This window comes from Pseudopipra pipra, chromosome 29 (assembly GCF_036250125.1).
Source record: "Pseudopipra pipra isolate bDixPip1 chromosome 29, bDixPip1.hap1, whole genome shotgun sequence".
Taxonomy (NCBI): Eukaryota; Metazoa; Chordata; class Aves; order Passeriformes; family Pipridae; genus Pseudopipra; species Pseudopipra pipra.
In genome coordinates this window covers 732271-746269 of record NC_087577.1, presented here as the reverse complement: position 1 = coordinate 746269, position 13999 = coordinate 732271, and the positions used below count along the sequence as shown (strand labels likewise).

At 51.0% G+C, this 13999-nt stretch overlaps 1 protein-coding gene across 2 annotated transcripts in view; it reads left to right on the top strand.

Moving 5' to 3' along the window:
* Positions 1-13999, top strand: part of POGZ (pogo transposable element derived with ZNF domain) — a 34999-nt gene that overhangs the window by 12103 nt on the left and 8897 nt on the right. The window contains exons 4-13 of one of the 2 annotated variants that reach the window (XM_064638596.1): positions 258-366; positions 1839-2018; positions 3353-3553; positions 5084-5193; positions 6337-6671; positions 8008-8162; positions 8813-8913; positions 11054-11200; positions 12436-12567; positions 13444-13616. In XM_064638596.1, the coding sequence (XP_064494666.1) occupies positions 258-366; positions 1839-2018; positions 3353-3553; positions 5084-5193; positions 6337-6671; positions 8008-8162; positions 8813-8913; positions 11054-11200; positions 12436-12567; positions 13444-13616 (1643 nt within the window). Of the gene's footprint in view, positions 1-257; positions 367-1838; positions 2019-3352; positions 3554-5083; positions 5194-6336; positions 6672-8007; positions 8163-8812; positions 8914-11053; positions 11201-12432; positions 12568-13443; positions 13617-13999 lie in introns of both variants that reach the window. The other variant, XM_064638594.1, reaches the window with a different exon arrangement.

The following is a 13999-nucleotide window of genomic DNA, read 5'->3' as shown; positions in this document are numbered from 1 at the left end:
GGGGAAAAGATTTTTGAAGGAGGAGGTTTTGGGAAAAAGGAGAGTTTTGAAGGAGGAGGTTTTGGGGAAAAAAAGGAGGTTTTTGAAGGAGGAGGATTTTTCAGGGAGAAGGTTTTTGGGAAGACACCTTCCAGTCCAACTCTCCTCTGGGTGCTGGCACTGTGGGCTGGGTTGTTTTTACCCATTTATTGGCTTTTTGGGGGGTAAAACTTGGGGTTGGGAGTGCTCTGTGTGGTAAGGGTGCTGTTGGATCCCAGGGGTTTCCCGTGAGGAACGTGAGGCCCGTCCAGAACACCATGAACCAGGTGGGGATCGTGCTCAACGTCCAGCAAGGGCAGACAGTGAGGCCCATCACCCTCGTGCCAGGTAAGGGCTCCTTTTTAGGCCTAAACCCACCAAAAATGGCATTTCCAACTCGTGTTTCCCAGGGGGAATTTTTAATAACACTCCTTTTCTGCTGTGGAACCTCAGAAGGACCAAACTCGGGGTCACTGTCCCCAAAAATGAGTCTCCAAAGCCTCCTGTCCAAATTAATTTGGAGCTGGAGGGGATCCCCTGAGTTTCCAGCCCTGGGAATGGGACTGGGAGCCTCGGAGGGATTGGGGAGGAGAATAAAAATGGGCATAAAACCATGGTTTATAAATGGAATTAAAACAACTAAAGCCTGAAACTGGAGCTCAGGAGCTGCTCGGGTTTTTGGGGAGATTCCACCCAAGGAAAAGCTGGGAATGCAGGGATCTGCAGCCAAACCCAGAGTCTGCTTGGGAAGGGAAAGGAAAACTCCCACTGGGAATTCTGGGAGCTCAGCAGGGGTGGGAGGAGGGTTGTGCTGGGTTGTTCCTGGGCAGGGAATGGGCTTGGGTTGGTTGATCCAGGCCTGAGATTGGATTAATTGATCCAGGCCTGGGATGGGATGAGTTGATCCAGGCCTGGGATGGGATGAGTTGATCCAGGCCTGGGATGGGATGAGTTGATCCAGGCCTGGGATTGGATTCCTGATCCAGGCCTGGGATGGGATGAGTTGATCCAGGCCTGGGATGGGATGAGTTGATCCAGGCCTGGGATGGGATGAGTTGATCCAAGACTGGGATGGGATGAGTTGATCCAGGCCTGGGATGGGATGAGTTGATCCAGGCCTGGGATGGGATGAGTTGATCCAGGCCTGGGATGGGATTCTTGATGCAGGCTTGGGATGGGGTTCCTGGTGCAGACCTGGGATAGGATCACTGATCTAGGCCTGGGCTGGGGTTTATGGTACAGGCCTGGGCTGGGATTTCTGATCTAGGCCTGGGCTGGGATCGCTGATCTAGGCCTGGGCTGGGATCGCTGATCTAGGCCTGGGCTGGGATCACTGGTCTAGGCCTGGGCTGGGATTTCTGATCTAGGCCTGGGCTGAGGTTCCTGTTGCAGGCCTGGGCTGGGACTTGTGGTACAGGCCTGGGATGACATTACTGGTCTAGGCCTGGGCTGGGATTCCTGATCTAGGCCTGGGATAGGATTTCTGATCTAGGCCCGGGCTGAGGTTCCTGGTGCAGGCCTGTCTCTGATCTCTGCTCTAGGCCTGGGCTGAGGTTCCTGGTGCAGGCCTGTCTCTGATCTCTGATCTAGGCCTGGGCTGAGGTTCCTGGTGCAGGCCTGTCTCTGATCTCTGATCTAGGCCCAGGCTGAGGTTCCTGGTGCAGGCCTGTCTCTCTGATCTCTGATCTAGGCCCGGGCTGAGGTTCCTGGTGCAGGCCTGGGCTGGGATCACTGATCTAGGCCTGGGATAGGATTTCTGCTCTAGGCCTGGGCTGAGGTTCCTGGTGCAGGCCTGTCTCTGTGATCTCTCCATGTCTCAGCCCCAGGTACCCAGTTTGTGAAGCCGGCCGTGGGGGTGCCCCAGGTGTTCTCCCCCGTGGCCCAGGTGAGGGCAGGGGCCCCTCTGCCCGTCAGACCTGCTGCCAACACCTTCACCACGGTGATCCCGGCCACGCTGACCCTGCGCAGCACCGTGCCCCAGGCCCAGGCCCCCCAGCAGAGTAAGTCCAGCTCCTCCAGGACCCCCTCCCTGGGCTGCACAGCCCCTTCCAGGCAGGTCCAGTCTGAACCTGCCCTTCCCTCTGCTCCTGCTGCTGCTCCCCCTTAACAGGGGCTTAATTAGCTCTAGATTCAGTTTAAGGGGGGTTAGCAGTACTAGATACAGTTTAATGTGTGGAGCTTAGTTAGTTCTAGATACAGTTTAATATATGGGGCTTAATTAGTTCTAGATACAGTTTAATATATGGGGCTTAATTAGTTCTAGATACAGTTTAATGTGTGGAGCTTAATTAGTTCTAGACACAGTTTAATATATGGGGCTTAATTAGTTCTAGATACAGTTTAATATATGGGGCTTAATTAGTTCTAGATTCAGTTTAAGGGGGATTAGCAGTACTAGATACAGTTTAATGTGTGGAGCTTAATTAGTTCTAGATACAGTTTAATATATGGGGCTTAATTAGTTCTAGATTCAGTTTAATATATGGGGCTTAATTAGTTCTAGATTCAGTTTAAGGGGGATTAGCAGTACTAGATACAGTTCAATGTGTGGAGCTTAGTTAGTTCTAGATACAGTTTAATGTGTGGAGCTTAATTAGTTCTAGATACAGTTTAATATATGGGGCTTAATTGGTTCTAGATTCAGTTTAATATATGGGGCTTAATTAGTTCTAGATACAGTTTAATGTGTGGAGCTTAATTAGTTCTAGATACAGTTTAATGTGTGGAGCTTAATTAGTTCTAGATACAGTTTAATATATGGGGCTTAATTAGTTCTAGATACAGTTTAATGTGTGGAGCTTAATTAGTTCTAGATACAGTTTAATATATGGGGCTTAATTGGTTCTAGATTCAGTTTAATATATGGGGCTTAATTAGTTCTAGATACAGTTTAATGTGTGGAGCTTAATTAGTTCTAGATACAGTTTAATATATGGGGCTTAATTGGCTCTAGATTCAGTTTAATATGTGGAGCTTAATTAATTCTAGATACAGTTTAATATATGGGGCTTAATTGGCTCTAGATTCAGTTTAAGGAGGATTAGCGGTTCTAGATACAGTTTAATGTGTGGAGCTTAATTAGTTCTAGATACAGTTTAATTAGTTCTAGATACAGCTTAATGTGTGGAGCTTAATTAGTTCCAGATACACTTTAAGCAGAGCCTGGCCTGGCTCCCACCTCCTGCCAGGGGCTGTAGGGACTGAGAAGGTCCCCCCTGAGCCTCCCCATTCCCAGTGGGATAATCCCAGCTCGGCCCCCTCCGGGGAAGGCTCAGAGGGGTCGGGGTTCCCAGCTGGAATTCCCGGCTGGAATTGTGTTGTCCCCCCCTCCCAGTGAGCATCGCCAGCTTCGTGACCGTCAAGAGGCCCGGGGTGACGGGGGAGAACAGCAACGAGGTGGCCAAGCTGGTGAACACCCTCAACACTGTCCCCTCCCTGGGACAGAGCCCCGGCCCCCTCGTGGTGTCCAACAGCAGCCCCGGGTCCCAGAGGTCCAGCGTGTCGGAGTCCTCGTCCTCCTCCTCCTCCCTCAAAGGTAACGGGCGGCCCCTCCCAAAAAAACCCCTTCCAAAGGGGGTGGCAGCCAAAATCGAGGGGCATTGCAGGGCACTGGGAATCCAGGCTGGGTTTAAGGGGCATTGCAGGGCACTGGGAATCCAGGCTGGGTTTAAGGGGCATTGCAGGACACTGGGAATCCAGGCTGGGTTTAAGGGGCATTGCAGGGCATTGGGAATCCAGGCTGGGTTTAGGGGCATTGCAGGGCACTGGGAATCCAAGCTGGGTTTAAGGGGCATTGCAGGGCACTGGGAATCCAGGCTGGGTTTAAGGGGCATTGCAGGGCACTGGGAATCCAGGCTGGGTTTGAGGGACATTGCAGGGCACTGGGAATCCAGGCTGGGTTTGAGGGACATTGCAGGGCACTGGGAATCCAGGCTGGGTTTAAGGGGCATTGCAGGGCATTGGGAATCCAAGCTGGGTTTAAGGGGCATTGCAGGGCACTGGGAATCCAGGCTGGGTTTAGGGGGCATTGCAGGGCATTGGGAATCCAGGCTGGGTTTAGGGGGCATTGCATGGCACTGGGAATCCAGGCTGGGTTTAAGGGGCATTGCAGGGCACTGGGAATCCAGGCTGGGTTTAAGGGGCATTGCAGGGCACTGGGAATCCAAGCTGGGTTTAAGGGGCATTGCAGGGCACTGGGAATCCAGGCTGGGTTTAGGGGACATTGCAGGGCATTGGGAATCCAAGCTGGGTTTAAGGGGCATTGCAGGGCACTGGGAATCCAGGCTGGGTTTAAGGGGCATTGCAGGGCACTGGGAATCCAGGCTGGGTTTAGGGGACATTGCAGGGCATTGGGAATCCAAGCTGGGTTTAGGGGGCATTGCAGGGCACTGGGAATCCAGGCTGGGTTTGAGGGACATTGCAGGGCACTGGGAATCCAAGCTGGGTTTAGGGGCATTGCAGGGCACTGGGAATCCAAGCTGGGTTTAAGGGGCATTGCAGGGCACTGGGAATCCAAGCTGGGTTTAGGGGGCATTGCAGGGCACTGGGAATCCAGGCTGGGTTTAAGGGGCATTTTGTGGCATTGGGAATCCAGGCTGGGTTTAGGGGGCATTGCAGGGCACTGGGAATCCAGGCTGGGTTTAAGGGGCATTGCAGGGCATTGGGAATCCAAGCTGGGTTTAAGGGGCATTTCGTGGCCTTGGGAGCCCAGAGCTGGGTTTAGGGGACATTTGATGGCCTTGGGAGCCCAAACTGGATTTAGGGGACATTTCATGGCACTGGGAGCTCAAACTGGATTTAAGGGGCATTTTGTGGCCTTGGGAGCCCAAACTGGGTTTAAGGGACATTTGATGGCCTTGGGAGCCCAAACTGGGTTTAGGGGACATTTCATGGCCTTGGGAACCAAAAGATGATTTATGGGACATTTGATGGCCTTGGGAGCCCAAACTGGATTTAAAGGACATTTGATGGCACTGGGAGCCCAAAGCTGGTTTAAGGGGCATTCCATTTTAAACAAATGGGGATTTCACCCTGCTGGTTTCATTTGGGGTTTCTCTTGTCACAGTCAGCTCATCCCCTATCCCCACCTTCGACCTGCAAGACGGCGGCAGGAAGGTTTGTCCCCGCTGCGACGCCCAGTTCCGGGTCACTGAAGCTTTGAGAGGACACATGTGTGTGAGTGGCCATTCCCAGAGGATTTTCTGGGATACATTTACACCTCAGTTGTTTCTGGATATGGTTCCATGTGAGGGATTTAATGATTTCTAGACTCAGTTTGATGCATGGGGTTTAATCAGTTCTAGGTTCAGTTTAAGGAGGATTAGCAGTTCTAGATACAGTTTAGGGGAGATAAGCAGTTCTAGCTAGTTTAAGATATGGGGTTTAATTAGGTCTAGATTCAGTTTAAGGAGGATTAGCAGTTCTAGACAGTTTAAGATATGAGGCTTAATTAATTCTAGATTTAGTTTAAGGAGGATTAGCAGTTCTAGATACAGTTTAATGTGTGGGACTCAATTAATTCTAGATTCACTTTAGGGGGAGATTAGCAGTTCTAGGTTCAGTTTAGGGGGAGATTAGCAGTTCTAGGTTCAGTTTAGGGGGGTTTAGCAGTTCTAGGTTCAGTTTAGGGGGGTTTAGCAGTTCTAGGTTCAGTTTAGGGGGAGATTAGCAGTTCTAGGTTCAGTTTAGGGGGAGAATAGCACTTCTAGATTCAGTTTAGGGGGGATTAGCAGTTCTAGATTCAGTTTAGGGGGAGATTAGCAGTTCTATATTCAGTTTAGGGGGGATTAGCAGTTCTAGATCCAGCTCAGTGTGGGAGTTAAAGATTTCCAGACACAATTTAACACGAGGCTCACTCATTTCTAGACTCAGTCCCACACTGGGGGGATTTTAGCTCTCCCTGGGCACAGTTCCCTGTTCCCTGCCTGTGTTGGGGTGGTTTTAGCTCTCCCTGGGCACAGTTCCCTTGGTGTGTTGGGGTGGTTTTCTCTCTCCCTGGGCACAGTTCCCTGCTGATTAACCCTGGGGGGATTTTAGCTCTCCCTGGGCACAGTTCCCTTGGTGTGTTGGGGTGGTTTTCTCTCTCCCTGGGCACAGTTCCCTTGGTGTGTTGGGGTGGTTTTCTCTCTCCCTGGGCACAGTTCCCTTGGTGTGTTGGGGTGGTTTTCTCTCTCCCTGGGCACAGTTCCCTGCTGATTAACCCTGGGGGGATTTTAGCTCTCCCTGGGCACAGTTCCCTTGGTGTGTTGGGGTGGTTTTCTCTCTCCCTGGGCACAGTTCCCTGCTGATTAACCCCCTGTACTCTTCCCCCCCTCTCAGTACTGCTGCCCCGAGATGGTGGAGTTCCTGAAGAAGAGGAAATCCCTGGACTCAGAGCCCCCCCTGCAGTCCCCCAAACCCCCTTCCCCGGAGAAACCCCCGGCAGGAGCCCCCCCTGCCCCGTGCCCGGCGGTGCCAGCCCTGTCCCCCTGTGCCAAGGGCCCTGAGGGGGGTGAGGGGGGCCCAGACTCTGCCCAGAGCAAGCTCATCATGCTGGTGGATGATTTCTACTACGGCCGGGACGGGGGCAAGGGCGCCCAGCTGCTGCCCTTCCCCAAGGTGCCCACGTCCTTCCGCTGCCCACACTGCACCAAGAGGCTCAAGAACAACATCAGGTGAGCAAGAGGGGCACAGGGAGGGGCACAGGGGCTGGGCAGCCACGGGTTGGAGGGTTGGAGTGGAGCTGGGAGCACCAGTGGTGCTGCAGAGTTGTGGGGTGGGAATAGAAACCAGCCTGAACAGCCCCAGTTCCCAGGGTGGGAATAGAAACCAGCCTGAACAGCCCCAGTTTGGAGGGTTAGAGCTGAACTGGGAGCACCAGTGGTGCTGCAGAGTTACAGTGGGTAAAAACCAGCCTGGGCAGCCCCAGTTTGGAGGGTTAGAGCTGAACTGGGAGCACCAGTGGTGCTGCAGAGTTAACAGTGGGTAACAACCAGCCTGGGCAGCCCCAGTTTGGAGGGTTAGAGTTGAACTGGGAGCACCAGTGGCGCTGCAGAGTTATGGGGTGGGAATAAAAACCAGCCTGAACAGCCCCAATTCCCAGGGTGAGAATAGAAACCAGCCTGAACACCCCAGTTTGGAGGGTTAGAGTGGAACTGGGAGCACCAGTGGTGCTGCAGAGTTATGGGGTGGGAATAAAAACCAGCCTGAACAGCCCCAGTTTGGAGGGTTAGAGTTGAACTGGGAGCACCAGTGGGGCTGCAGAGTTATGGGGTGGGAATAGGAACCAGCCTGAACAGCCCCAGTTTGGAGGGTTAGAGCTGAACTGGGAGCACCAGTGGTGCTGCAGAGTTATGTGGTGGGAATAGGAACCAGCCTGAACAGCCCCAATTCCCAGGGTGGGAATAGAAACCAGCCTGAACAGCCCCAGTTTGGAGGGTTAGAGCTGAACTGGGAGCACCAGTGGTGCTGCAGAGTTATGTGGTGGGAATAGGAACCAGCCTGAACAGCCCCAATTCCCAGGGTTAGGAATGACCTGCAGAGTTACAGTGGGTGTATATGATAAAACCAGCCTGAACAGCCCAGTTTGGAGGGTTAGAGCTGAACTGGGAGCACCAGTGGTGCTGCAGAGTTACAGTGGGTAAAAACCAGCCTGGGCAGCCCCAGTTTGGAGGGTTAGAGTTGAACTGGGAGCACCAGTGGTGCTGCAGAGCTTTGGGGGGTGAATAAAAACCAGCCTGAGCAGCCCCATTTTCCGGGTCAGTCTCCTTTGCTCATGGCTGGATGAGCAGAAATAACAATTCCTGAAGGACAATAATTCTCCCCCTCATCTTTCTGCGTCGATTTTTCACCAGGAAGGGGAAATATTTTGCTGAAATGGTGTTTTCTCTTCGATCCCACCGTGCTGAGCTGTGTTTTGCCAGCAAGGAGGCACCAAATGGGGGTCAGGAAGGGCTCAAACCCAGGGTTTTGGGTGCAGAAGATGTGGATCTGTGTCCCTCCCTCTTGCAGGTTCATGAACCACATGAAGCACCACGTGGAGCTGGACCAGCAGAACGGCGAGGTGGACGTGCACACCATCTGCCAGCACTGCTACAGGCAGTTCTCCACCCCCTTCCAGCTCCAGTGCCACCTGGAGAACGTCCACAGCCCCTACGAGTCCACCAGTGAGCCTTTGCAACCTTAAACTGGGGTTTGGTCTGGTGGTAAATCACAAATCTTGCAGGAAATCCCCCAAAAAACTTGGGGCTTGTCTTTAAAGCCGACAAGTAGAACCAGTTCTTAGGGTGGCCCAGGTGAGAACATCCCTGGGTGATGGGCTCAGTTTTACTCCATTTTAATGCAGGGAATTGTTCTGTTTTGCTGGAAAAAAACCCCAAACAAACCCTCTCCAGATGCTGCTGGTTTTGCTCTCCCCTGACTCAAAACATCAGCAGGTGAAGTGGAGCCACACGAGTGTCACAAAGTCAAAATCCACTTTATTTTAGGGCAGAAAGTCACTCTTTAATTTCCTGCTCCGTTTAATCCTTGGATCATTTAAAATCATTTGAGCCTTGGTTTTGTGGTTTGCCAGCTCTGCTCAGAATATTGAAATTTCCTTTTAATTTTTAAATTGTCTTAAGGAAATCTTAGAGATGTTCCCACACAGTCACAGGTCTTTTGTGTTACTCCTGGTATTCCCAAATCCAGTGGATCCCAAAGAAGGATTTATCCCCTTTTTCCACAGGAGAACACTGATAATAAATCTGACCAAAGAAACCTAAAATTTGAATTTTTCCCCCCAGTTTTGACCTGCTTTTCCCTCTTCTCTTTGCAGCCAAGTGCAAGATCTGTGAGTGGGCCTTCGAGAGCGAGCCCATGTTCCTGCAGCACATGAAGGACACCCACAAGCCTGGGGAGATGCCCTACGTGTGCCAGGTGGGGAAAAAGGGAGTTGGGAGCTGCATTTCACTCTCACACAGCAGAGAAAAAGAGGAAATCTGGGATTTTCCATCCCAATTAGGGGTCCTGGGGAGCCCAGTTGTGTTTTTTTTTCCCCAGGCATGGAGCTCCAGGAATTAAAAACAGGGGAAGAAACTTCCAAACCAAGTTGTGTTCAGCCAGATTTTGCTCCAAATTCTGCCTCAGTGAATCCCATTAATGAATCCCATTAATGAATTCCATTAATTAATTCTTAATGAATTCCATAAATGAATTCTTAATGAATCCCATTAATGAATTCTTGATGAATTCCATTAATGAATTCTCCTTAATGAATTCCTGCTGCTCTGCACTGACTGGCTCTCTCTCCCTTCTTAACTTTTCCCTTTTTCCCTTGGATTTGGAGCTGGAATTGCCACTTCCCTTTCACAAAAGGGGGTTGAAATCTCTCCAAACTCCTCTGAGCAGTTGCTTGATTCCCCACCTTCCAGGAATAACCAGGATCTAATTCCTGAACTCCTGAACTCTAATTCCTGAACCAGGATCGAATTCCTGAACTCCTGAACTCGAATTCCTGAACCAGGATCTAATTCCTGAACTCCTGAACTCTAATTCCTGAACCAGGATCGAATTCCTGAACTCCTGAACTCTAATTCCTGAACCAGGATCGAATTCCTGAACTCTAATTCCTGAACCAGGATCTAATTCCTGAATTCTTGAACTCTAATTCCTGAACCAGGATCGAATTCCTGAACTCCTGAACTCTAATTCCTGAACCAGGATCGAATTCCTGAACTCTAATTCCTGAACCAGGATCGAATTCCTGAATTCTTGAACTCTAATTCCTGAACCAGGATCTAATTCCTGAACTCCTGAACTCTTAATTCCTGAACCAGGATCTAATTCCTGAACTCTAATTCCTGAACCAGGATCTAATTCCTGAACTCTAATTCCTGAACCAGGATCTAATTCCTGAACTCTAATTCCTGAACCAGGATCTAATTCCTGAACTCCTGAACTCTAATTCCTGAACCAGGATCTAATTCCTGAACTCTAATTCCTGAACCAGGATCTAATTCCTGAACTCCTGAACTCTAATTCCTGAACCAGGATCTAATTCCTGAACTCTAATTCCTGAACCAGGATCGAATTCCTGAACTCTAATTCCTGAACCAGGATCGAATTCCTGAACTCCTGAACTCTAATTCCTGAACCAGGATCTAATTCCTGAATTCCTGAACTCTAATTCCTGAACCAGGATCTAATTCCTGAACTCTAATTCCTGAACCAGGATCGAATTCCTGAACTCCTGAACTCTAATTCCTGAACCAGGATCGAATTCCTGAACTCTAATTCCTGAATCAGGATCGAATTCCTGAACTCCTGAACTCTAATTCCTGAACCAGGATCGAATTCCTGAACTCCTGAACTCTAATTCCTGAACCAGGATCGAATTCCTGAACTCTAATTCCTGAACCAGGATCGAATTCCTGAACTCTAATTCCTGAACCAGGATCTAATTCCTGAACTCCTGAACTCTAATTCCTGAACCAGGATCGAATTCCTGAACTCCTGAACTCTAATTCCTGAACCAGGATCGAACTCCTGAACTCTAATTCCTGAACCAGGATCTAATTCCTGAACTCTAATTCCTGAACCAGGATCGAATTCCTGAACTCCTGAACTCTAATTCCTGAACCAGGATCGAATTCCTGAACTCCTGAACTCTAATTCCTGAACCAGGATCGAACTCCTGAACTCTAATTCCTGAACCAGGATCGAATTCCTGAATTCCTGAACTCTAATTCCTGAACCAGGATCGAATTCCTGAATTCCTGAACTCTAATTCCTGAACCAGGATCTAATTCCTGAACTCTAATTCCTAAACCAGGATCGAATTCCTGAACTCCTGAACTCTAATTCCTGAACCAGGATCGAATTCCTGAACTCTAATTCCTGAACCAGGATCGAATTCCAAGCTCCAAGGAGCTGGGCTTGGCCGAGCCCTGTGTGTCCAGCTCAGGCTATCCCAGCATTCCAAGTATTCCTGGGAATGTGCTGTTGGGATCTCCACGTCCTGGCAAGGAGCAGGAGCCGAATTTCCCCATTAATTGGGATTTTCCCCCCATTTTTCCAGGTGTGCCAGTACCGCTCCTCCCTGTACTCCGAGGTGGACAGTCACTTCCGGATGATCCACGAGGACACCCGGCACCTGCTCTGCCCCTACTGCCTCAAGGTCTTCAAAAATGGGAATGCTTTCCAGCAGCACTTCATGAGGCACCAGGTACACCCCAAACCACCTGGCTGGGGGGGGGAAATGAGGTGGAATTTGGGAATTTGCCCCCAAAATCCTCTGCTGGGCTCTCCTGAGAGGCAGCTCTTGAGGGAACGAGGCACCAGGTACACCACAAAACACCTCTCTAGGGGTGGAAAATGAGCTCTTGGTAGGGAGAATTTGGGAATTCAGGGATTTTACCAAATGATTTGCCCCAAAATGCTCTGCTGGGCTCTCCTGAGAGGCAGCTCTTGAGGGAATGAGGCTCCAGGTACACCAGGAATCACCTGTCTGGGGTGGAAAATGAGCTCTTGGTAGGGAGAATTTGGGAATTCAGGGATTTTACCACATGATTTGCCCCAAAATGCTCTGCTGGACTCCCCTGAGAGGCAGCTCTTGAGGGAATGAGGCACCAGGTACACCAGGAATCACCTGTCTGGGGGTGGAGAATGAGGTCTTAGGAGGTAGAATTTGGGAATTCAGGGATTTTACCACATGATTTACCCCAAAATGCTCTGCTGGACTCCCCTGAGAGGCAGCTCTTGAGGGAATGAGGCTCCAGGTACACCAGGAATCACCTGGTTGGGGTGGAGAATGAGCTCTTAGGAGGTAGAATTTGGGAATTCAGGGATTTTACCAAATGATTGCCCCAAAATCTCTCCCCTGAGAGGCAAAGGGAAGGCAGCTCTTGAGGGAATGAGGCACCAAGTACACCACAAATCACCTGGTTGGGGAGGGAAAATGAGCTCTTGGTAGGGAGAATTTAGGAATTTACCCCAAAATGCTCTGCTGGACTCTCCTGAGGGGTAAAGGGAAGGCAGCTCTTGAGGGAATGAGGCTCCAGGTACACCAGGAATCACCTGTCTGGGGGTGGAGAATGAGCTCTTAGGAGGTAGAATTTGGGAATTCTAAAAGTGCCTGAAATGATTTGCCCCAAAATCCTCTGCTGGACTCCCCTGAGAGGCAACTCCTGAGGGAATGTTGCCCCAGGACCTGTTCTGTGGCACTTCCAGGTGTGGTGTCTCTGCAGAACATCATGATTTTAATTAAAAACTTAATTTAAACCAACCCACCAACCAGGGATGTGCAGGAAGAAAACGGGGCCAACTTTGCTTTCCAAGAGGGGGAAAACTGGGGGGGTTTGGAGCTTTATTTTCATTTTTAAACCCAAACCCTGCTGTGTGTGTGTGGGGGGGAAACTCCTCTTCCTCTCAGCTGCATTTCTTCCCCCTTTGCTTTAGAAGAAGAGTGTTTATCACTGCAACAAGTGCAGGCTCCAGTTCCTCTTTGCCAAGGACAAAATCGAGCACAAGCTGCAGCACCACAAAACCTTCCGCAAGCCCAAGCAGCTGGAAGGGTTAAAACCTGGAACCAAGGTGAGGAATCTCAGGTTTCCTGAGGAATCCCAGGTTTTCCTGAGGAATCCCAGGTTTCCTGAGGAATCCCAGGCTCTGGGCTCCCTCAGGGAACATCCAGAGTGGTTTTGTGTTCACTGGTGGTGTAAAAACCAGGCTGGTTTTGCTCCAACCACAGTGTAATTAGTTAATTGGGTGATTGAGGGAGGGAGGGAGTGAGAGAGAGGAGGTGACAGAGGTTGAACTCACCTCTGGAGGAGCTGCCTGGACGTGCTCTGTGGTTTTTTAGGGACAAACAGGCACTTTTGGGGCTCAAATCCTGTGTCCTGGGGGGGGCTGAGTCGTGTCCCTGGAGCTCCTGAGCCTAAATTTGGCTGCAGAGGATCCCAGAGTGGTTTGGGTGGGAAAGGACCTGAAGGATCATCCAGACCATGGGCAGGGGCACCTTCCACGAGCTCAGGTTGCTCAAATCCTGTGTCCCTGGAGCTCCTGAGCCTGAATTTGGCTGCAGAGAATCCCAGAGTGGGTTTGGGTGGGAAAGGACCTGAGGGATCATCCAGACCATGGGCAGGGGCACCTTCCACTGGCCCAGGTTGGTCCAACCTACCCTTGGACACTTCCAGGGGTAGAACATCCATGGAATAACCTCCAAAGTGCCCCCCCACCCTCCCAGGGAAGGATTTCTTCCCAATATCCCCCCTAAATTCCCCTATTTCAGTGTGAACCCACCCCCCTTGTCCTGTCACCCCGGTTCCTGATGAACAGCCCCTCTCCACCTTCCCTGTTCCCTTCCAGGACCTGAAGGGGCTCTGAGGTCTCCACAAGACCTTCTCCTCTCCAGGTTGACCATTCCCAGCTCATTTCTACCCCTTTTTTTGGTGTCTCTGCTCCCTCCAGGTGACAATCAGGGCGTCCAGGGGCCAACCGCGGACGTTGCCGGTCTCTTCCAGCGACATGTCCCAGGGCCTGGGACAGGACACAGCTCCTCTGTCCTCCTCCTCAGACCCCCAGCCCATCTTCCTGTACCCTCCTGTCCAGAGGAACGTCCAGAAAAGAGCCGTCAAAAAAATGTGAGGGCTCCTTTTTGGGGCCGAACTCTCAATTTTGGAAGGTTTCCGAGGGGCTGTTTCGGTGCCCAAGGGGGTGGGGAACACCTGAGCCTGTGCCAAGGGGGGGGTTATTCCATGAGTTTGGCTTCCCACAGGAACCAGGATTGTGCTGGGAAAGCCCTTGAAGTGAAGCTGAAATCCAGAGTGAGCTGAATTCCAGCAGGGGAGGGATTCCTGCCCACCCCAAAGGGTCAGGGGATGGTTTGGGTGGGAGGGGACTTCAAGATCATCCACTGGACCTGCTCCTGGCCTTGGACACTCCCAGGGCTGGGGAATCCCTGGAATAACCTGTGCCAGGGCCTCCCCACCCTCCCAGGGAAGGATTTCTTGCCCACATCCACCCT